Consider the following 25,044-nt stretch of genomic DNA (forward strand, 5'->3'; position numbering starts at 1 on the left):
TTAATTGTAACAACTTCACTCATCCAGATTTCTGAAGGAAAACTAGGGTCAGTTGTGTTGGTAATTTAGGAGGCAGGTGAAGAAAGGGACCTCCCAAAGCTTCTGTAATAAACTGAAGGGCAACCTTTACTTTGCTGGGTTTTTTTATGCCTAAGCCTGGGGAAGCTGGCCCCAGGGCAGGGGAAAATTTCAAAAAAAAAAATCCTAGGAAACAACAAGGCAGTTTATTTCATAATGACTCGTTAGGTAGGTAGTGTGGGAAGCAGGAGGCAGGTCATTAAAGCCCTCCGTGGGCTTTGCTCCTCCAGAACACACCTCACTCTGGGCAAAAGGTTCTTTCCACCATGAGGGGGAAAGCAGCACTGATCCAGGCTGGAGAGAAACACTGGCCAGGAAGTGTCTCCTAATCTTCATAAAATGCTCTGCAGATTCCTCTAATGGTAAGAGAACTTTATTTTAGTAAAAAGTTCCCCGCCTTCGCCTTTTTTTTTTTTAAATGTTGGCTCCTTCCCCCACCATTAGAAAGCAGCTTCATGGATAAAAAACAATCCATTTATTTAGACATACTCTTCTTAGGCAATGTTAACTTTTTCCACCGTCGTAACACCACTCGGTATTTTTCACTTTCAGTCTTCTCTTCGAACACTTTTTTCAGGAGAATCCGCATCACTATCTCTGTTTCTGCTTCTTTGTCCTCTCCAATGAGAAGATCCAATGTATCTCCTATTTTCACCTGAAAAGAAAAAGAAAATGAGCCTTCATTATATTTCAGGACACCCAGGCCTAGGCAGACATCTGTTTTTCTCCTTGTGATCAGGTGATCATTATCCAGGATGGGCAGGTGAGAAAGGGCTTTGACTCCTCTGAATCTGTCACCCTTTCCTGTGCCTTAGAGTGAAAGAGCCTCCCAAAAGGGTGCCTCACACACAGGGACTCAACACCAGCCAGTATTCTTCAGAGCTAGACAACTGGCTGCCTGTGGGCGGGCAGGTTCTGTGTGTGGAATCATTCAAATATGTTGATTGGATGATTTAAGAAATATTTGAATGGACATATTTGTTTTGGGGATACTGGCAAGATAAAGAAGGTGGAACACAATCTTTGTGCACAGAAATTACCACATGTACTGGAAGGATAATTTCCAGCGCCACGCTTCAACTTATTTATTTATTTAATTTTTTGGGGGATACCAGGAATTGAACCCAGGGACATTTTACTTCCCCAGTCTTCTTGGGCTGGCCAAAATGGCTGGCTTTGAACTTGCAATCCTCCTGCCTCAGCCTCAGGAGTCACCTGGATTATCATCATATTAGACACTGAACCTCAGGGTACTTTACTACTAAGCTATATTATCTCCAAGTCCTTCTTTGAGACAGTCTCCCTAAATTGCTGAGGCTGGCCTCAAACTTATAATCCTCCTTCCTCAGCCTCCTGAGTCACTTGAATTACAGGCGAGGCCATGATACTGGGGATTTAATCCAGGGGCACTCTAGCACTGAGACATATCTCCAGTCCTTGCCCTGAATTTGTAATCCTCTTGTCTCAGCCCCCTGAGCCACTGGGATTACAGGTGTGCACCACTGCGCCTGGCTACTTTCATTGATTTTTTAATCCAGGTGACTTACATAAAATGGAGTTGGGGCAGTGCGTTGGAAATCATTCACTATGGACAACAGTCAGCTGCAGAGAAAAGGAAGTAAAGAAACTGCTTTTCCAGTGTTAGCTGGCCCAGGGTTGGGGATGTGGCTCAGTGGTAAAAGCACTTGCCTAGCACATATGAGGTCCTGAGTTCAATCCTCAGCACCAACAAAAACAAACAAAACACACCAGTGTTAGCTTGCCCAAGTGATGCCATACAATCACAGAGACAAGCCTTCACCCACAAAGGTGGCGTTGGATACTGTGGGTCAAACCCATTCTTGCCAAGAAGGGAGTTTTGGCTTGAGCTCCTCAAGGCACACCCTAGGGCAGTCCTGCCCTTTCAAAGTCCTGAAATCTCAGGCCTGTGCTGAGGGTGTGAAGAACCTGTGACAGATTACCAGGTCCAAGTGGCTCAGGATCTCATGGAATCTTCCCAGAAGCTCAAGAAAGGACTAAACAGACCCGGTTGCCAGAGCCTGCTAAAAAAACAGGCCTCCCAAACACTTCCAATGGTGGGCAACAACCCCATGTGTGGCGGTCTATACAGTCTATATGGCTATTTAACAGCCTATTAGAGGGCGTCAGTTAAGAAGCATGATATTGCTGGGTAGGATGTCACACACATGTAATCCCAGCAACCTGGGAGGCTGAAACAGAAAGATCACAAGTTCTGGGCCAGCCTCAGCAATTTAGCGAGGCCCCAGTGAGACTTTGTCTCAAAATGAAAAGGGTTGGGCTGGGGATGTGGCTCAGGCGGTAGCGCGCTCGCCTGGCATGCGTGCGGCTCGGGTTCGATCCTCAGCACCACATACAAAGATGTTGTGTCTGCCGATAACTAAAAAATAAATATTAAAAATTCTCTCTCTCTCCCTCTCTTAAAAAAAAAAAAAATGAAAAGGGTTGGAGATGTAGTTCATTGGTAAAGTGCCCCTGGAGTTCAATCCCAGTACAAAAAAAAAAAAAAAAAAGACAGCAAAGGAGTGGGGCTGTGGCTCAGGGGTACAGCACTTGTCTAGCACACGTGAGGCACTGGGTTTAATCTTCAGCACACACAAAAATAAAGGTATTGTGTCCATCTACAATTAAAGATATTAAAAAATTCATTCTTAAAAAAAAGCAGCAGGGCTGGGGCTCAGTGATAGAGCACTTGCCTCACATGTGTGTGGCACTGGGTTGGATCCTCAGCACCACATAAAAATAAAGATATTGTGTGCATCTACAACTAAAAAAATATTTTTAAAAACCCACAAGATGTCAAATGCTGACTTTTACCTTATTTTTCAATTACATTCCCTGCAGCAGACACAACTTAAGACAATCAAAATATTTGTACCTCATCAGGACAACCCCGTATCTATTCTCCCACCCACCCAAGTCCTCTGCAGGTCCAACTTTGATGTTAAACATGCACATGCCTACCTACTAGCCAACATTCTACAATAGTCATTCTGGGAAGCTCACAGTAGCTAGATGCAAAACTCTCAAGGCAGGGGCCAATTTTAAATCAATGACGACTTCTCCTCTGGGCTGAGAAACAGACTCAAATTACAGTCAGGCATCAAGACTGCTCTCCCCTTGAATGAAAGGGATGGAGGGGGGATGGGAATAGAAAAGACAGTAGAGTGAATCTGACATAACTTTGCTATTTTCATATATGAATACATGACCAGTGTAATTCCACTTCATGTCAACCCCAAGAATGGAATACTAGTTAGAATGTTACATTCCATTTATGTATAATATGGCAAAATACACTCTACTGTCACGTATATCTAAAAAGAACAAAAAGACTGCTCTGTCCTTAACTATGAAGAATGGACACAGGCATCATCTGGAGGGGCTCTGCCCTCCTATATTTCTGTTGGGTTCAATCAGAAATATTGGGCCAGCTCCAAGCTGGCCTCTAAATTTGGGGCCAGCCATGGCAACTTAAAACTCAAAATAAATTTAAATAAAAAGAGCTGGCAATGTAACTCAGTGGTACAGCACCCCTATGTTCAATCCCCAATACTGCCAAAAATAAATAAATAAATGAATAAATAAAAAGAAAAGAAAGAAATACAAGGCTTGGAAACTGCTTACCTCTTTTGGTATAAATTTATTTCATTAAAATTCATTTTTAATAAAAAATGCATGTGATACAAAAGGGTATACAAATAAAAGGCAATATTCTTTGCATCCTTTCAAAGATACACGGTTCAGTTATCGTGCAGTTGAAAAGTGAATCCCTGAATCCCTTTGGTGGCTTCCTTCTGGGGCAGAGAGAGGCTAGGGATGTTTCTCCTGTGCCCAGATGATCAGGGGGAGAGGTGAGTTTAGGAAGACATCAACCCCACATTTGGGCTCCTCACACCCACTGTTTGTCAACAGCTACTCAGCACCTACAGCAATCTGGATCCCATCTATTTTGCAGCTCACAGAAAAGCTTTGTCCAGTTGTAGGCAGCCAGGGTTGGAGCTGCAGCATCCGGCAAGCGCCTGACCCTCCGGGGCCAGCAGCCAGACACAGGCTCTGTGGAGCAGGCCAAGGAAGGCGAGGGATTCTTTATTCCCCTCCCAGGCCCTGTCCTTTAGCAGCACAAAGCAAAACTGGCTGGGATTACTGGCTGTTCCAAATATCTACATTTCAAATCTCCCCTTAGCTGCAGTTTCTATGGCTACCAGGCCTCCTAGTAACAAGGCAGCTGAGTGTTAATGCTGGTCTCTGCCTTTGCTGACCCTCAGGAGAAATCTGGAAGGCAGTTGAGACAACAGAACACCCATGGCAGAATGAAGCAGCAGCAATTAGGCCTTAGTTAACAATATCTCAAAGCGGAGGGAGAAAAATAGGCTTGTGGGGTTTGTAAATGAGGCCCCAGCAGAGAGGCAGGGTGTGCAGGGAGTAATCATTCCATACTCCAAGAACAGGTCTTGCCTTTGGAATACGGTGACTGAGGAGAAAGCAATTAAGGGCAGAGCAGGGCCTATCTGGAGCACCTGGTTTTATGCAGTTCACTGAACAATGGCTGACATGCCAGTCTGAACCTGCCGACTCAAGAGCTCTCAGAGGATCCTAGGCCTTGTGGGGAAGCGGGTTGCTGAGACAAGCATGGGGGAGCTTTCCCTCCTTCTGCCCGCATAGCTGCAAGAACCTGAATCTCAAGGAACAAGGTCTGCAGGATGCCTCAGTGCTCACCCCAGTGCAGGTCAGGACAGTTACTGTTTCCCATCCCAGGGGGATTATGGAAGATGAAATAAAACCTACCTCTAAAAGTATATCTAACTTCACTGAAATATTTGTTCCTTAACATTAAGAGATGACATCTTCCAATATCTCATAGGTGTTATGTTTCCAAACTTTTAAAAAAGGGTCTTTCTCTTCACCCTTTTAATGTGTTTTGTTAACTTTTACTAACAGTATTTATTTTTTCCAATTATGTGACACATACTTATGGTAAAAATTCATAACATAAAAGGCATGAAGAAAATCAACACAATCCATAATGTGCCAAAGATACATAATAGTAATGAAAATATTTTAATTCCAGATATATATATATAATATATGTGTGTGTGTGTGTGTGTGTGTGTGTGTGTGTGTGTATATATATATATATATATATATATATATATATATATATATATATATATTTTTTTTTTTTTTTTTTTTGGTGGTACTAGGGACTGAACCCAGAGGTTTTTATCACTGGACACATCCCCAGCTTTATTTTTTATTTTTAATATTTTTTAGTTGTCAATGAACCTTTATTTTATTCATTTATATGTGTTGCTGGAATCGAACCCAGTGCCTCACACATGCTAGGCAAGTGCTCTACCACTGAGCCCCAGCCCCAGCCCCAACCAGCCTCTTTTTAAAAATTGAGACAAGTCTCTTTAAGTTGCTTAAGTCCTCACTAAGTTACTGAAAAACAAATATATCAGCCAGACATGGTGGTGCATGCCTATAGTCTCAGTGACTTGAGAGGCTAAGGCAAGAGGATTATAAGTAAGTTCGAGGTCAACCTGGCAACTTAGTTAGACTAAATAAAAAGAGCTGGGGATGTAGCTCTGGGTGGAGTGCCTCTGGATTCAATCCCCAATAGCAATACAAAACAACAAAACAAAAATCCCAGATATGTATGTTGTGTGTACATATGTATGTGTGTATATATATATATATATATATATATATATATATATATATATATATTTTTTTTTTTTTTTTTTTTTTTTCTCTGTTCTTTTAAGGTCAAGAGTGTTAGTGGCAGTGCTTGGCTTTACAAACCCTTGAGTTTAATCCCCTACACGACAAAAAAACAAACAAGCAAACAACCCCCACAACACAAAAATAATAATACTGTCAGAAAATACAGACCATCTTTTTTAAGCTGCTGTACACACAGAGCAGTGTACCCAAGCAAGAGCTCAGTGGGGGCTGCAGAAGTGAACAGAATGGAACATCTGCTCAGATAACATCAGGGCAAAGAACACCTCTACATGGATCAAATGTTTCTTTTTAAACCAATTATTATGATTCCATGGAGGCTAACATTAATACCCTGGAAGTTTAATTAATGGATTGTTGCCAGTCCTGATGGTGGCTTATCCCAAAATCCTCTTCATCACAAGGTCATTAAGGCTACAAAGGAGAAAGTGGTCTGTGTGACTGAAGCCTGTTGTTAACGCCCACCAGCTGACCAGAACTACAGAGGACCTCAAGAGAAGGTAAGGGAAAACAGGGCAGCATTGAATAGTGGCAGAACAAAACAAAAATTTCTGGCTGTCATTATAAGTTTAATGTCTCACCGTTCTGCTTTTCTTCCATAATTTTTCCCCATTAAGTCTGAGTTCACCTTTGTAGAATGCATCTTCCACTTTGCTATTCAAAAAAAAAAAAAAAAAAGTCAAAGTACTTTAAAATATAGAAATATATTCAAAATAATTATACAGGTTTGAGAGAAACACCTGCCATTAATATTTATTCTGACGCCGCCACATAAAATCTGCATTTTGAATGCTAGGAAAGTGAAACTCAACTTTGTCTGTATGTATCTAAAACAGAGAGACCAAAGGGCACTTCTGAATATATGCTGAACTACTGCAAAGATTTTCTAGTACTATTGGGCTGATAATTAGATGAGGCTTTGTCTATCTTTCAGTAGGGATTAAACCCTTGGTCTAATACAGGGCTACGTTCCCAGACTCCTCCCTCTTTTTTAAAAAAATTTTGAGACAGGGTCTTGCTGAGTTGCTAGCCTGGCCTCAAACTTGTGATACTCCTGTATCAGTCTCCCGAGTAACTAGGATTACAGGTGTGCACCACTGTGCCTGTCTATAGGAGGTTTTAGCATGCATACCAACCTCCATTCTCCCAGTGCAACAACTACATGGCTACAACTTGGTGATTAGCAATACTCAAAGTGAGTGGACACTGAATTCCCCTCAGGCACATGCTCTACACTCTGAGAGAAAACCCAGGCACTACATTCATATCAAGACAATTAAGAAACCTTAAGGTTGAGGAAGTGCCAACCCAACAACTGCTCAACTCTCTGAATTTAAACCACTGAACAACCAGATCAGAGGATGCAGACAAAAATTTCCTTTTGATGATCTGACTCCAGGTGACTGATAGTTGGGGTTCAATTTAATAATAACAGCAGTAACTACTACTCTGGGAAAAGAGATGTCCTGTTATGAGTTTGCCAGATTTTGGAGAACATTCAACAAATTCTGATCATCATGCCAAGAGGGGGACCAATGGGCCCAGATCTTTTTGAGTCTCTTAAGCTTCATGAATTAAAAAATTAAATTATGCCATTAAATGAGGTCTTAAAGGTACAAATTACATAAGGAAATCTTTCTGAATTTATTCATACCACAATTCTTACCTTGTATGCAGTATGCACACAATCAATCAATGATTGCTAAAGGAATGAGTGACAATGATGGTCAGTCTAGCTGAGAGAATGAGCATATTAAAGAAATTTTGGGGGCTGGGGTTGTGGTTCAGTGGTAGAGCGCTTGCCTAGTATGTGTGAGGCATTGGGTTCGATTCTCAGCACCACATATAAACAAATATATAAATAAAGGTCCATCAATAACTAATAAAAATTTAAAAAAAAAGAAATTCTGAAAGTTACAGTGACTATTTCTATGTATTACAAACACATTAAATTTTCTTCATAATATGTAACATATATTGAATACTGACTATCTGCCAGGCACCATTATAAGTGCTTTGGATAGATATTTAATCCTAGCAATTAACCTCTAAAGGAGGTTCCATTATCCCTGTTTGACAGATGAGGAAACTGAGATATAGAGAGTTGAAGTAACCTGCCCAGGGTCATACACAGAACCAGGATTGAAACCCCAGTAGTCTGGTTCAAGAGCCTGTATTATTAACCACCACAATATACTCCTCTTGTTGATTCTGAAAGGTACCTTCTCACATTGTAGTGAAATCCAGGTGCGTTTTTATGCTTGCTATATACATCTAATATGGTGATTCCTTTTCTCCTCAAGAAGCTGTTATTAAATCAATGGTTCACCGTACACTCAATTGTGCCTTTAGAATCAAGGAAATATGGCACATGGGAATTGCAGACAGTCACTTGACTTCTTAGGGAATCAGTTTTCTCATCTATAAAATGAAATAGTTGAAACAGGTTACCTATAAGGTCCTTTCATATCTGTGGTTATTCTTTACCATAAATACAGGCTGAGTGATTTATGATACTACATTAAAATAACCAGATGACAATTGGGTTTATAATAAAACATACATCATACTCACTTTCTCCCAATATCAAGGCCTGTCTTCAGGATAACATCATACCGAAAAGACTGCACAACTTTCTCCAGGTCTTTGTAGTCTTTGATTACACTAGGGTCATCCTCCAGCTCCGCTTCTTGCTCACTCCTGTCCTCATGATCACCCTCCTCATCAGAGTCTTCTTCATCCTCTAATTTTTGCACAGTCTTTTTAGAGGATTTTTTAGACCTTATATTACTTTTGAGTCTTATGGAAAATGGAAAAATATATTCTGGAGATACCAAAAGCCCTGGGAGTCTCAAAGGGAAGATACTATGGAGAAGTATTTTATACTTTGATGTATTTAACTTGCTACTAGAAAAATACAAGTATCGATTCCAGGAAGCACAGAGTTTATGTGAAGAAGGTGTCCCTTGAAGAACACTCCAGAATCCAATCCAGGCATCTGATCTTCTTAAAACACCAGTGAGCAATCTGACACTAGTCATAGCCATGGCACATGTAACCTGAAACAGATAATAATTTAGTTTTATTTCACAAGTGCAGCATCATAAATCACACCCACATGCTGTGAACACTTTATATCTAGTATTATACGTAGGCTTCCCTATACAAGGCCATATTAGTCTGTACCTGCCAAGAGCAGTACCATACCATGGTGCAATTAGTATGCTTAGCTCCTAGGGTTGTCACAATGGTTCAATAAGACACCAACATGTGTGAAAACACTGGTTCTACTCTTTTCCCTCCCTCCAATTAGCTCTAGGTACTGACTGCTACTGAAAAATATTAACAATAATTCTCAATGACTTTTCTTTTGTTAAAAAAGGAAAATTTTGGGAAACTGTTTATTAATATATACTATATCCTTATAATATTCATATGCCAAGGAAAGAGCAGATCATGACTTCATGAAACTCACAATGAACCTCTAAAATGATTTCAACCTTCAACCCCGGTGAATCAGAGCTAGGAATAAACAAATGGGACAGACCTGATTTTTACTTCCTTTTTTTTTTTTTTTTAATGTTGGGTTGGGGAGGGACCAGGGATTGGACTCAGGGGCACTCAACCACTGAGCCACATTCCCAGCCCCTTTTTGTATTTTATTTAGAGACAAGGTCTTACTGATTTGCTTATCGCCTCTCCATTGCTGAGGCTGGTTTCGAACACACAATCCTCCTGTCTCAACCTCCTGAGCTGCTGGGATTACAAGCATGTGCCATTGCTGCTGGCTGATTTTTACTTCCTTTAACATTTTCTTCCCACTGTTTGAGGCATTTGCTAGCAGAAGGGGCAGAGACCAACAAAACTAGATAATCATTTGCAGATATACTGAGATGCTGATATGCTAGAGAGCAATCAATTCCTTATCTTCAATTCAAATGCAACAGAAATCATACTATGATGGTGGCAGACCTCCCTAAGCACACCAAGATGGTTTTAGGGACCATGATTTGGTAATAAGAGAAGGGTTTCCACATGGTTGATATCCTCATACTGTGAGTCTGTAAAATGTCTTTGTGCCAAGATTATACTTAGGTAATGACTTCTTTGATAATGGTTCTCTTCAGATTTCCTTCCATTTATTACATTTACTTCTATTTATTTCATTAATTCCATTTATTTCATTTATTACAAGGCTGACAACAATAATTATCTGTATGGCTCACTCAAAAATACAGAGCTAGCTGGGTGCAGTGGCACACACCTGTAATTCCAGCTGCTTGGGAGCCTAAGGCAGGAGGATCATGAGTTCAAAACCAGCCTCAGCAACTTAGCGAGGCCCTAAGCAACTTAGTGAAACCCTGCCTCAAAAAATAAAAAGGACTGGGGATGTGACACAGGAGTTAAGCATCCCTGGGTTCAATCCCTGATTCTGTACCAAACCAAACCAAACAAATAAACAAACAAACAACAACAACAAAAAACAACCAGGGCTGGCTACTTTCAGTTTATAATTAACATTTTGGGGCCTTATTTTTCTGGCATAATGAGTAGACAACATAAACTTGACTTTATTATTCTAAGCCTTAAATGAGAAAAATAAGCAGGCTGAACTTAAGGGCTATTTTTCAACATAACTATAATTTGGAATAATTTTAAGTGCTATTAAATTCATATTCTAAAATAATTGTAGGGAACCACTTAAAGCACCGTCAAGAAAAATGTTTCAAAAAATTACAGGGCTAAGGAGTATAGCTCAGTGGTAATGTGCTTGCCTTGCATTTCATGGTTTGAGCCCTGGCACCAGTGGGGAGAAAAGGTACATTTATACATATTCTAATTTAATAGAAACTGAACAATGCTCATTTAAAGAAAGAAATTTACATTTTATAAAACTAGAGATAAAGGAAGAAAATACCATATCCCAGTGTGTTTCAAGGATCACTAAAGATTTTTTTTCTTTAACAAAAGCTACCCTCACCTACTATAATACCAGAGCGAATGGAGTTTTAGGAGCGGGGGACTGGGAAGAACAGTCACTTCAACTGAGGGGAAGGAAATGGCCATCACTAGGGTTAGGAAGTTGAGTCTCTATGTCAGTTCCTGGGTGTCACATTCCCTATTCTAACATCCTAGCTTTAGCTGAGTAATTCCAATGACTTAGAAGGCTGAGGCAGGAGGATCACAAAGTTCAAGGTCAGCCTGGACAACTTAGGGAGACCCTGTCTTGAAATATATAAATTTTTAAAAGGGCTCTAGATGCAGCCCAGTGATAGAGGACTTGCCTAGCATATGTGAGGCCCTGGATTCAATTTTGTACTAGTTTCAATTCCCAGTACAAAAAAAAAAAAAAAAAAAAAGTCCTAGCTTTATACTATACTGTTGTTTTCTTTGAAGAATGCCTGGATATGATGCCTTAGGCCCACATCAGATGGTCACATTTACCTACAAGAGGCAAACTTTACTAGCAAAAAGTAACTATTTAAAATCATACTGACATGTAAATAAAACACATTTTTAAATGTCAAACTAAGTTTTACCTTTGTGTTCATTAGCTACTTACTCCCTCTGTGACCTGCTTCTCTTTCCAGCAGGCAAATACTGCCTACTGGATGTTTAGATAAAATATATGAAAAATATAAAACTGAAGAAACAAATTAATCTAGTTTTTGCTGGAAATGATGACCATTTGAAGATGTTAGCCAGTGGACACTTGGGCCTCAAGGGAGGAGCCCAAGAACCCAGAACTGGTCAGAGGAGCCCTAAGGTAGAAGTAGGAGGTCAGAGAGAATCCAGGTTTCCTTATATTTCATTTGAAAATAATATTCCATTGCTGAAAAGATTTGTCCTTTTAGCATGGCCTCCATCTCTTCCAGATTCCACACAAGCCCCTCTCATCCTTTGCCAACCCCTGCACCAGACTCTAGCTGCATAAATACTACATAATTTGCCATTTTCTAATTAGTTCACGTGGACTGTTTTATCTTCCATCTTCAAAGGGGAGGGAGGGCAGAAACTGTGTCATATTCCTCACTCTCACTCCCTTTCTGCATAGCACTTTTTTTTTTTTTAACTCAATAGTTGCAGATTCATTTTCTAGAAATGACTGAATATCCTACCCATTACCACATCTAACCTGCATTCACTCGTTTGCCCATATATCCAAGGGCCTGACCAGACCTAGGTGTAAAACACCCAGTCCTTGCCCTGATGGTAGTGCCATTTAGTTACAATGTGGGCAAGTAATTTATTTATTGGCTGTCAGAGAACAGAAATGAACATAGGTCTGGAGGAGACTAGACCCTGTAATAAGTTGTGGCTCAAGGAAATGGATGTCTAAGGCACATTCTAATAGCAAAGGTGACCTGAAACAATTATTTTTTTTTACTTTCTAGTGGACCATTCTATCAGCATGTTGCTATTTCTCTCATTAAAAAAAAAAATCAAATAAACAAAAAAGGCAAATCTTTTAACTTTACTACTTCCCAGCTACTATCTTTTCTTGCTCTTCTTTACGTAAAATTCCTCAAAAGATGGGTCCATAATCTTTCCAATTCCATTCCTGTCATTTTCTAAATTCAAAAGGTCATTGGTTAGTCTTCATTTTACTTCACTTCTGATAACTCCCTCTTCTTTATTTGCTTCTAGGACACCTCACTCTTGGAATTCCTCCTGTTTCACCAAGAGCTACTTCTCAAAACTCCTTTGCTAATTCCTTTCGTTTTCCCTGACATCTTACTATTGGAGGGCCCAAAGGCTCAGTCTTAGTCCTCTTCTTTTCAGCTTTTAAGTGTACTGTCAACTTTTTCTTTTTTGGCAGTGGGGATTAAACCTGGGGATACTTTACCATTGAGCTATACCCCAAGTCCTTAAAAAAAAAAAAGTCTTGGGTCTCACTAAGTTGCCCAGGCTAGACTCAAACCTGGGATCCTTTTCCCTCAACCTCCCAGGCTAGGACTACATGTATGTACCACTCTGCCCCGCTCAGCCAACCTGTTTTGACAAATGCATCAAAACACCAAGTATTTCCATGGCTTTAAGTACTACCCATATAACCAAGTACTTCCTAATCTATAACCCCATTCCAGAACTCTCCCTCTAATTCTAGACTTGCATATCTGCACAAAAAGAGTTAACATAACAAGCCTGAAATTATAATCTTAGAAAGGCCTGTTTGCAAAGTTGTCTGAGAATTCGGACTTTAAGAACGTTCCCACCATACCCCAAACTGATAGGAATGGTGCCAAAATTGTACCATTTGTTTTATGCTAAATACCCACTTTTTTTCTGGGAGTCTGTTATAATGGTTGCTATAGAAATTAAGCATGTCCTGTGTCACTCTACTGCAGAGGACTTTTAGAGAAAATGGTGCCTAGTTTCCTCCAGACTTTGTCCTATTTGTCTTTTCTCTTTGGTTATTTTGCTTGGTATTCTTTTGCTGTAATAAATTATAGCTATGAGTATGATTATATGCTGAGTCTTGTGAGTCCATTTAGTGAACAGAACCCCCAATACAAAGTCCAAATGTCTATTTGACATCTCCACAAGAGTAATAGGCACCTCAAACTTAACTAGTCCAAAAACAAACTCCTGATATACCCCCAGCCCCAGACCTGCTCCACCTACAGCCCAGTTAATGGTAACTCCATCCTTCTAATTGCTAACAACAAAAGCATCTAGTCATTCTTGATGCTTCTCTTTCCATCATATCCATAATGTTGGAAATCATGTTGGCTGTATTTTTTTTTTTTTTTGAGAGAGAGAGAGAGAGAGAGAGAAAATTTTAAAAAATATTTATTTTTCAGTTTTCGGTGGACACAACATCTTTATCTTTATGTGGTGCTGAGGATCGAACCCAGCGCCCCGCGCATGCCAGGCGAGCTTGAGCCACATACCCAGCCCCTTGGCTGTATTTTCAAAACATGTCCAGAGTCCTACCACTTCTTATTACTTACACTGCTACTACAGATTCAGCCCACCATCACCCATCCCCAGGTGCCACAAAGGCTCCAAGGAAGTCTGTTCTCCACAATATGGCAAGAATGATCCTCTGATTCTTTTAAAAAGCTGTCAGACCAGGGATGGTGGCCTATATCTGTAATCCATACTTACTTGGGAGGGTGAGGCAAAGGATTACACTTTTGAGGCCAGCCTGGGCAACTTAGACCCTATCTCAAAATAAAATATAAAGGGCTAGGGGTGTAGCTCAGTGATGGATCACAGAACTGGGTTACATCCCCAGTACCACAAATTCTTTAAAAAAGTGATTCAGACTATGTTACTTGTTTCCTCAAATCCCCCCCAAAGCACCCAAAACTCTCATCACCTGCCTCTTTCACCCTTTGCTCGCTCAATTATAGACAACTGGCCTTCTTCATACTCCTCAGATACAAGGGACTGTCTTAGCTCATTTTCTATTGTTACAACCGAATACCACACCCAGGTAAGTGAATATAGGTATTTATTTAGCTCATCATTTCTGGAGGCTGTAAAGTGCAAAAGCATGGTGCTGGCATCCCATAAGGACCTTCTTGATTCATGGTTACATGGTAGAGGGCCTCATGGCAACACAGAGCAAGAATATGGAGAGCTCTCTTTTATAACAAAAGCACTTCCTCAAATAACCTATTAACCTATGGATGGACTACTCCATTCATAAGGGCAGAATCTTCACGACCCAATCAACTCCCAAAGGTCCCACCTTTCAACACAGCTGTACTGAGGATCAAGTTCCCAACACATGAAATTTGGGGTCACATTCAAACCATAGCAGGGAACTTTCTTCCAGCTTTGTGAAACACTCTTATTCCGATTATCTGCAAAGGTAACTCTCTACCTTCTTCAAATCTTGATTCAGTGTCCCCTCAATGAGGCCTACCTACTCTTTAAATAGTTTTAATTGTAGATGAACACAATACCTTTATTTTATTTTCATGTGGTGCTGAGGATCAAACCCAGTTCGATATGTGAGGCAAGCACTCTACAACAGCATCACCCTATTCCAATTCTATTCCATCTTGCCCTCCCCAAAGCCCTTACTTTGTATACTTTGTTCTCCCACAGCACTTATTACATGCTACCATGTAATTTACTGGGTGTTTTTTGTTTGCCCGAGTCCCTAAGATGAACCCTTCAAACAGTAGGATTCTTCACCCCTATTTCCCCTCCTCTGCTGCATTCTAATAGGCGAGAATAATGACTGGCAATTGCTAAGCACTTAATTCAAAAGTGGGGCTGAGGTTGTGGCTCAGTGGTAGAGCACTTGCCTCAGCATCACATAAAAATAAAGGTATTGTGTCCACTACAACTAAAACATATTAAAAACAAACAAACAAACAAACAAAACCTTGTGGAATGAAAGTAGACCAGGAGAACTGGTATATTAGAAATGAACCCAGAAAAGAACACACAGAGGGACTGGACTGATGGGCAAGGGGCTACATCTCTAAGTTTGGACCATCAAAGTTTGAACCTGACCCAGACAGCATGAAGCCACAGAAAGATCTTAAGTAGGAAAATGACCGATTACGAGCGTACATTGAAATATCTCTTCAGCTGTGTGGATGTCGAGTAGGAGCATGAGTGCCAACAAGCCGAAAAAGGTGTAAAATCTGTGAACTAACCTAGGTCTGCAAGAAGAGCAATGTTAGGATACAAAGGCAACATGTCCTTGACCTGCACAAAGCTGAAATCGCTGCACAGGACATGGATCCGTCAGATGGGGAAACCCGTCTAAATGTTGTGAAGATTACTGTAGCTTAAGCTTACTGTCCCTTCTAGAGACCTCAGAAGCTGAGGGCTGAGACAAGGTCGGATTCCCCTCGCGCCCTCCCCATCCTGCAGGCTGTGCACCTTTCCAACTCCCCAAGGTCAGAGGAAATTGAACACCTACGTCACCGGGTTCCGGGTCTGCGTCTGAAGCCAGCAGAAGCGCCCCGGCCCAGGAGCCCCGACGCACCCAATCCCACAGTCCCCGTGCAGCCCCAGAGCTCACGCGGCGTCCGCAGGTTGTTCGGACTCAGCAGGACGCAGGAGACTCTTGCGTGGACCTGGCAGGAGTGTGGGCGGGGCACAGAGGCTCCCAGCGTATGTTTCACAGTGAAAGAGTGAAGCAACAGAGACCGGCATGGGCCGGGGGCGCGGCGCGCCAGTAGGGGCGCACTTACCTGTATGTCAGGGCCGCCGGTCCCTCCCCGCGGCCGCGCCGACTGCAGGACCCCAGTCCAACCCTCCACCTGCTCCTGCCCCGCCCCTTCCCCGCCCCTTCCGCCTGCGAGGCCAGAACAGGCCGGAAATGACGCGTGGTCAGGGCGATACTAGCGCAGCGACCCCTGCTGGAGGCCACGCCTTGGAGGACCCCACAGGAGCGGCGCTCTGAGGACCGCCTCAGGCCCAGCTGAGCCAGGCTGCAGCGCCCTGTGGTTCCACGTGGCTCAGAAAAGCTTAGCTATAATGCAACGGTCCTTTCTCTGGAGTTGCCAGCACCTTTGAGAGAGTTATAAACGCTGTCACCAAATAAATGTACACACATTCTAGAACGTGGAAATTTAGAACATCCTTTCAAGAATAAAGCGAATGAAAGGATAAACTGTACCCGGGTTTGTCCAATTCACTTGTCACCTATTGGTGATTGGATGGCCAAAAAGAGGATGTGTGTGTGTATGTGTGTGTGTGTGAGTGTAAGAATATGCCCGGCTAGTGTATCTATGGAAACAGCCCTTTTGAAGTAACAAGACGAACCAGATTCTAAAAGAAGAGTTTTCATAGAATACCTGTTTCATAGTTTTATACCTGTGCATATTAATGCTTTTGGGAACACGTGCATCTCAAATTAGAAATAGATTTTTTCTTTGTTTTCAGGAAGTCCTCTGTTAATTGTCCTGCGCAATAGCTTTGCTGCTTATATTTTCTTTAAAAAAATTATTTTTTAGTTGAAGTTGGTCACAATACCTTTCATTTATTTATTTTTAGTGGTGCTGAGGATCAAACCCAAGGCCTTGAACATGCTAGGCAAGCGCTCTGCCACTGAGCCACAACCCCAGGCCCAAGTTAATATTTTCTTTTACGCAGCTTCACACAGTGGCTACTTCGTTGCATTTGTGCTATAAGAAACAGTAGTTGCAAATTGTTTCAAGTGTAGAAATGATACAAATTAACATGTCAGTTCAGTTACACTGTTGACATATTGAGAAATGCACAGTTGCAGTTGCTAGTTTAAGTCATTTGTGAAACATTACAGATACATTGTTAATAAATGTGCCTGTAATAGGGTTAATCATAATTATTACAAACTGACAGAATTGCTGAATAATTATGGTGAGTATGGAAGAAGAGAATACAGTGATATTGAATTATGTACAATCAAATTGGTCACTGGTCTTTAAAAAAAATTAAAATTGGGGAGCTGAAGTTGTGGCTCAACGGTAGAGTGCTTGCCTAGCACTTGTGAGGTGCTGGGTTGGATCCTCAGCACCACATAAAAATAAATAAATAAAATAAAAGGTATTGTGTCCAACTACAACTAAAAAAATTAAAAAAAAAAACCCATTTAATTAGATGAATCAAGGTAGTTTTTAAAACTTAAAAATGCTAATCATAGTTAAAATGTATGGTGAGATTAACAAGTAATGTAAAGTATAGTGAGTTTAAAAACGTTTTGCATTTCTTTACAGTACTCCCCCTGCCTATCCTACTCCATTTCTTTTTCCTATGGGAGAGAAATTCCCCCATAGGATTCCTATGTATTTGGTGCCTTAGGGGGATGTGGTTTTCACAGGTGTAGACCACCTACTGAACTAAGATCCCATTTTAGTCACTAGCACTGCACTGCTTCAGACCAGAAGATGTTGAAAATTTATCTCTTGGTTGAGCCCTGAAATCTGGGATGCAACATTTAATTTGGTATAAATATTTATCTTATGTAGGATTTGGGTTGTGGGTTGAATTTCACTTTCTTTTTTTTTTAAAGATTTTTTAAAGGTGGACACAATATCTTTATTTTGTTTATTTTTATGTGGTGCTGAGGATCGAACCCAATGCCTCACATGTACAAATCAGTTATAGCTCTACTGCTGAGCTATAACCCTAGCCTCGATTTTCTTATATGAAATCCACACAATTACTTTCTAAGCCTGATGGGGTGGTACATACCCAGCTATCTGGGGAGGCTGAGACAAATTCAAGGCCAGCCTGGACAATTTTGCAAGACTCTGTTTCAAAATAAAAAATAAAAAGGACTGTTGTAGTACCCCCAGTACTACCACCAGCAACACACACACACACACACACACACTGCATGTATACACACTTTCTACCTGGAGTAGAAAGTTCTCTTTTACTACCTCATCCTGTTTATCCTAAACCTCAAGTTTAGCTAATCACCAAAAAGCCTCAAGCCTCCACTGGTGCCCTGAATGTTCCATCCCTTCTTACCTTCTCAAGGAATTTATTGTGGTGGTGGTGGTTTTGTGTGTGTTGTTTTTGGGGTACTGGGGATTGAACACAGGGGCACTCTATAACTGAGCTGTATCCCCAGCTCTTTTTTATTTTTGTATTTTGAGACAGGGTTTTGGTAAATTGTGGAGGCTGGCCTCTAACTATCCTGCCTCAGTCTCCAGAATTGCCCCAAATTTTGAATTTTATCAAATAATTTTTTCTGAGCTGGGTGTGGTGGTGCACACCTGCAATCCCAGTGGCTTGGGAGGCTGAGGCAGGAGGATCATGAGTTCAGAGCCAGTCTCAGCAATTTAGCAAGGCCCTAAGCAACTTAGCAAGACCCTTTCTCAAAAATAAAATAAAAAAGAGCTGGGGATATGACTCAGTGGTTAAGCACCCCTGGATTCAAACCCCAGTACTAATACTGCAACTATTACTATAACAGTGGCCCAGGTTATGCTTTGACTATAGCCTTGCTTCTCTAAAACTGACATTTTTTCCCCTTCTTCCTGATCCTCTCCTCCCTGATCTCTCCTTCCTAATCTCTCCACACAATCTTGGGAAAACAGAACATGTGGAATGTAGCTTTTGAATCACCTCAGGAAAAAACAACAATAAAACCTGTTCCCCCTGATGAGGAGAATCACAGACTTTGGAACAGGAGTCTCCTGTGTTTCTCCTTTGCTAGCAAAGCAATAAAACTTCTTTTTCCTTTTTCTCAAAATTGTGTCCTCATTGTTGGATCAGTATCTGGGACAAGGACCGAGCTTTTGGTAACACCACTACTAATTAAAAAAAAAAAAAAAAAAAAAAAAGGAATCAAAAAACCAGCACCTTGCTCGGTATTTTATGAAACAGCAAGAGCAGAAAGGTCACTCTTACTTTTCCTCTTCTCCGGAAGCAGGTCCTAAAACCTAAAGGGAGGGATGGATCTCAAAGAGAGAGAGAGAGAGAGAGAGAGAGAGAGAGAGATCTCCTGTAACTTTTCCTTGAAGCAGGTTACAAGATCCTCATTCAAGAAGTGCCCTTCCTATGCCCTAAGGATAGAAACACCCTTATCTCTGAAGACACAGATGCAGCAAAAAACCTGAACACACCAGCCTTGTAAGTCCCCCTAGCTATTGCCATCAGGTCAATACCCCTTTGCCCACTGATGCTTCACCGTGTTACCATGCCTATCCACTTCATCATCCCTTGCAGAAAAAGTACACAGGTGCACTCTTTTCTTAAGCTCTTCTTTTCTTTACGAAGGTCCCATGTCAGGTAAAACTTACATTAAATAAATTTGTGGGTGAGGATGTAGATTTGTGGGAGAGGCCCTGGGTTCCATCCCCATTACTGGAAACATAAAAAATAAAAAGCTAACAACAACAACAACAACAACAACAACAAAGCAGTGTGTGCTTTTCTTGCATTGTCTGTTCTTATTGCGGTTTCGGCCATGAACCTAAGATGAAAAGGAAACATTTTTCCCCCTACACTTAATTTTGTGTGTATGTATGTTCACACATGGGTAGATTTTAAACTACCAATTCAATTATTTTGAATGATAATAAACTAGAATTGATAATGCAGAAGTGTCCCACTGTCTTTTTTTCTTTTCCTTTTCTTCTTTTCTTGTGGTGCTGGGGATCAAATACAGGGTCTTATTGATGTTGGGCAGGTACTCTGCTACTGAGCCACACTCTGAACTCCAGGTTTTCTATTTATTCTTTAATTTTAAGTTACAGTTTCCATGGATTATTCCATTATGTGTGTTTTCCAGTTAAATAAAATAAAATTGTTGCTAGTATTTTCTCACCTTTTACATCTCTTTCTTTTTTTTACCCTTCTTTTTCTTAATAAAGCTTGCATAGGTTTTTCCTTTTTTTTTTTTTCTTTCTTCTTTTTTCTTTTAGTACTGAGCATTGACCCAGGGGTGTTCTATCATTAAGCTACATGCCCAGCCCATTTTATTATTTTTTAAAATTTTGAGACAGAGTCTTACTAAGTTGTCTATGCTGTACTTGAATTTGTGATCCTCCTGCCTTAGCTTCCTGAGTCACTGGGATTAGAGTATGTGCTATCATTCCTGGCAATAATAGTCTTATTTATTTATTTATTTATTTATTTATTGGTACCAGGGATTGAACCCAGTGGTGCTTAACCACTGAGCCATATCCCCAGTCCTTTTTATATTTTATTTGAGACAGGATCTCATTAAGTTGCTCAGGGTCTTGCTAAATTGCTGAGGCTGGCTTTGAACTTGTGATCCTCCTGCCTCAGCCTCCCAAGCCGCTGGGATTACAGTTGTGTACTAACACACTCAGCAATAATAGTGTTTTTAATACCAACTTACAACTTTCAAAAATCTTCATGATTATATTTTTATCTATTTTATTATTTTTGTGTGTGTAGGCTGAGGATAAAGTATAGGGCCTCTCACATGCTAGGCAAGTGTGTCACAACTCCTTCCTTTTTTTTTTTTCTTTCTTCCAGCACTGGGGATTAAACCCAGGGGCACTCTGTCACCATCATACCAATACCACTCATTAGATCACAGTTGAGATTGCTGGTATAGATTGATTCATAGCAAGTAAGCTAACTGTAGGCCACTGTGACTGACAGTCACCTTGGGATGTGGAAAACCTGCAGCAGATACTGTCCACTTCCTTTCACACAAATATCATAAATCTATTGCGTATTTTACTTGTGACTTAGTCCCCCTAAATTGTACAACCCTAATAATGCTTCCTATTATAAGGACCTTAGAGTCAATAGGGATAAAACAATGCCAATAATAAGCAATGAAACAATGGCCCAGAATATGAAACCACGAAGAGAAAGTCTCAGCCCCAAACGTTTTCTTAAGTACCCAGTACTGTATCAGGGAATATGTGAGCTTTCTTCATAAATGTACTTTTTATTTGTATTGTATTCTAGGCTGAAGGATGGACCAAAGATTAGAGCTCACTAGTAACATGAAAAGGTTAAGTTCTTTCGCCAGAAGTATCCTTGTTCTTTGAACCATGTGATTTGCAATGTCCTCAAGGGCAGCTTTTCGTGTTTTGTGTAATTATGGTTAAGGCCCGAAGCTATAATTTGTTGGACTTTTCCATGAGCGCTCCTTTTGCCACCCTTCATTCTCTGCTATTCCACAATTTCTAAGATCCATATGTGGGTGCACATTGTACAGGTAACCAGGAAACTTTGGAGATTTCTGTGGTTGTCATTGTTACGATGATGATCTAGAAGAACAAAGGAGGATTTGCATTCTTTTATCTATCATTGTACTTATACTAAGTTGAACCATATGAAATTGCTGATGTTTGACCATTTTTAACTGACAAAGCTAGCAATTTCATGACTCAATCTTGTATAATTAGAGCTTAAATGGAAGCTAATCCTATGTCATGGTCATGAAAATTCTCCTTTCTGCTAAGGAAAAGAAAAATTGGAGAAAATTAAAGTAATTGTGCCATACGTTGATAAACCTTAAAATTCAAGGCTACTAACTGACTTAATGTTAAACTTTGGATCTGTCATTAAAGTGTGACCACAAACCAAGCCTCTCCCCCACCCTTATGTCCAAAGGGGAAGAATAATGGCAGTGTTTCCAATGCTTGTACACTGTTAGATGGGCTTCATTTTGTTTTAAACAGCTGGGAAGATAGTGATATAGGGTGTGGGGGAGAATGCAAAAGTTAAATTCACTTACTCACTGTCATCCAGTTTTAATTGTTGTGTTATCACCATAAGGGGTCCAAGGAGGTCTCTCCAGAGGCTGAGGAGACCTCTGCTTGGACTTTCCAGGCTCTCAACGTGTCACAGAGAAGAATTTAAGAGCATATAAGGTTTTGGCAAAGCAGAAGAATTTTATTAGAAAGTAAAAAGTGACGATAAGCATTCTCAGAGCAGAATGTGGGCTATCTCAAGAGAAGCACTTTTGGGGTCTCAGGCTGCTCTTTTAAAGGCAACTTTGCAAGGGGTGAACATAGGAAGGTATGTGGGAACGGCAGCCTGGCCAGCTTAGCTCTATGATCACAATCACAAGACATTTATGATGGTCTGGCCCTTTCCAAGATCTTCAGGTTGACATCTCTCTTCTATCTAATGTTTGGAATGTGCCTATCTTATAGATTTCTTAAAACACATCTCCTCTGTTTGATCTAATCTGAAAGTACACCAGGTAGGCTAACAGTACATTGTTATTTAGTTAAAATAAAGTAACTTTGCTGAATGGTGCACACCCGTAATTCCAGCAATTTGGGAGGCTGAGGCAGGAGGATTGCAAATTTGAAGTCAGACTCAGCAACTCAGTAAGACCTGTCAAAATAAATAATAAATAAATAAATAGCTGGGAATGTAGCTCAGTGGTAGAGCACTCCTGGGTTTAATTCCTAGTATGACAAATAAATAAAATAAAAATATAGAACAAAAACAAAATAAGGTGCTTTTCATAGAGAAAGTTGAGTTTATAGTAACTACAAGATTTGTAGACTTCTAAGAAATTTATGAGGGACAGGGCTGGAGGAAAAATAGTTCTTGGGAGTCTGATCATGGGACTTTTAGATTTATGGCTACATCCCCAGTGCTGCAGAAACAAAACAAAACAAAACAAAAACAAAAAGAAAGAAAAAAAATCAGATTTATGGCAACATTCTCTTTTTCCTTCCTCCTGTCCCCTTTCTACCGGTCTTTATTCTTCTACCTTACCTCAATATGAAAAATCAAGATTGTTGTCTGAATAATCTCAATTGAAAATGGGGCCAATGTTCTAGAATACAAACTCCTCAAGCTGTTAATGTCACCTGATTCCAGAACAGCCTTGTGGTTGGGTCGAAGCAGCCTCACCCTTGGGCACCATGTGGTCCTAGCACCCACCTTCCTTTGTATGCACTTTGTATTGCAATGAAACACACTTCCTTGGAAATTTAGAGATTGGATGTTTGCCACAGAGTACATTGTTTATCCATGTCCTGTGTCCTCCATTTATGTAGTATTTGAAGTTATTTATTTATTTGTATGGTATTGGGGATTGAACCTAGGGCTTTGTCCACTCAGCTACATCCCTGCTCTTTTAAAAATTTTGTTTTGAAATAAGTTGTAGTGGCTCACATCTGTAATCCCAGCCACCTGAGAGGTCGAGGCAGTAGGATCACAAGTTCAAGGCCAGCCTCAGCAATTTGATGAGGCCCTAAGCAATTTAACAAGACCCTATCTCAAATTTAAAAGAAAAAAAAAATCAAATAAGGGCTGCAGATGTAGCTCAGTAGAAAAAGAACTCTGGGTTCAATCCTTAGTACCCTAAAACAAATCTAAACAATTATTTTGTGACAAGATCTTGACAAGTGGCCCAGGCTGGCATCTAACTTGTGATCCTCCTGCCTCAGCCTCCTAAATAGCTGGGATTATGGCATATGCCACTGCCTCTGGCTAAATTTGAATCTCAGGTCAGCAACTTTTTTATTTATTTATTTATTTTTTTAAGAAAATGTCTTATTTGGCTGTGTAGGCTGTACTCAGATTCCTGGACACAAGTGATTTCCCACTTTAACCTCCTGTTGTAGCTTGGATTACAGGTATAAATCACCACATCTGGCCCAACAAATACTCTTTTTTAGCATAAGAATGACCCAAATATTGCATGGGACTTATGAATTCAAATTTAACCAGATAGTCTGTATTTTATCTGGTCACCCTATCTGTATAATGTGTTCATTACAGTGCTTGGCACAAATAAAAGCTATTTCCAATGTTTCCACCAAGGATATTATGAAAATAGAAATAGTTCTCAAATCGCATTCAGCAGATTAAATTATCACTAATATAAGATAAATTGTAGTGTTCTGGCTGGCTGTTTACCTCTGTATTTTTTTTTTTTTGAAGAAAGAAATCCAAGGGCCAAATGGGAAGATTCCCCCACACACCCCCAGTACTGACAAGTTGCTGAACATAAATCTTCCTGTTCAGATACTGGGAGGTGCTGGGGGTGGGAGCCAGGAAGTGAGGGTCATTACTTCTTCCTCTTTTAACCTCTTCTTTTTTTTTTTTTTTTTTTTTTTTTTTCACCCAACAACTGATATCTTGAGGCTGTTTCCCAACTAGATTTTCCTCTTGGGAAATATGTATGTTGGCCAATCTATGCAAGTATTCTATTATTATCAGTAATCTTTCTCAAGACAAAAGGGATGAACAAAATACAAAAAGAATGTGTAGGCCTGGCTCGGTGGTGCAAGCCTGTAATCCCAGCAGCTTGGGAGGCTGAGGTGGAAGGATCATGAATTTAAAGCCAGCCTCAGCAAAAGCAAGACACTCAACAACTCAGTGAGATCCTGTCTCTAAATAAAATACAAAATAGGGTTGGGGATGTGGCTCTGTGGTTGAGTGCCCCTGAGTTCAATCCCTGGTACAGAAGAAAAAAAAAAAAAAGAAAGAAAGAAAAGAAATTTATAGAATGGTTACAGGCATGCAAGCATGGGTTATGGAATCAGAGACCATGGGTTCAAATCTTGGCTCCATCACTTATGAACACTGTGACCTTGGCTATGTAATGTTACCCCCATGTCTCAGTTTCTTGTGTAAAATGAGGGAAATAATATAACTATTTTTGAGCTAGGGGTATAGCTCAGTGGTAGAGCATGTGTTCAGCATATGCTAGGCCCTGGGTTGATCCTCCAGCACTAAATAAATACATAACAATATATATATATATAATATATATATAATCCCAAGCTGCTGGGATTACAGGCTTGCACCACCGAGCCAGGCCTACACATTCTTTTT

General features: G+C 40.4%; 1 protein-coding gene across 1 annotated transcript; it reads right to left on the reverse strand.

Annotated features, from left to right (window-relative positions):
- Nucleotides 1-435: 435 nt before the first annotated feature.
- Nucleotides 436-16,089, reverse strand: Mtres1 (mitochondrial transcription rescue factor 1). The gene is made up of 4 exons (XM_076859884.2): nucleotides 16,011-16,089; nucleotides 8,419-8,903; nucleotides 6,426-6,498; nucleotides 436-733 (listed from the first exon to the last, which is right to left on the reverse strand). The coding sequence occupies exons 2-4, from the start codon at nucleotides 8,889-8,891 to the stop codon at nucleotides 554-556; spliced, it is 726 nt and encodes a 241-aa protein (XP_076715999.1). The 5' UTR covers nucleotides 8,892-8,903; nucleotides 16,011-16,089; the 3' UTR covers nucleotides 436-553.
- Between the last annotated feature and the right edge of the window lie 8,955 nt (nucleotides 16,090-25,044).

This window comes from Callospermophilus lateralis, chromosome 6, assembly GCF_048772815.1.
Source record: "Callospermophilus lateralis isolate mCalLat2 chromosome 6, mCalLat2.hap1, whole genome shotgun sequence".
Lineage (NCBI taxonomy): Eukaryota > Metazoa > Chordata > Mammalia > Rodentia > Sciuridae > Callospermophilus > Callospermophilus lateralis.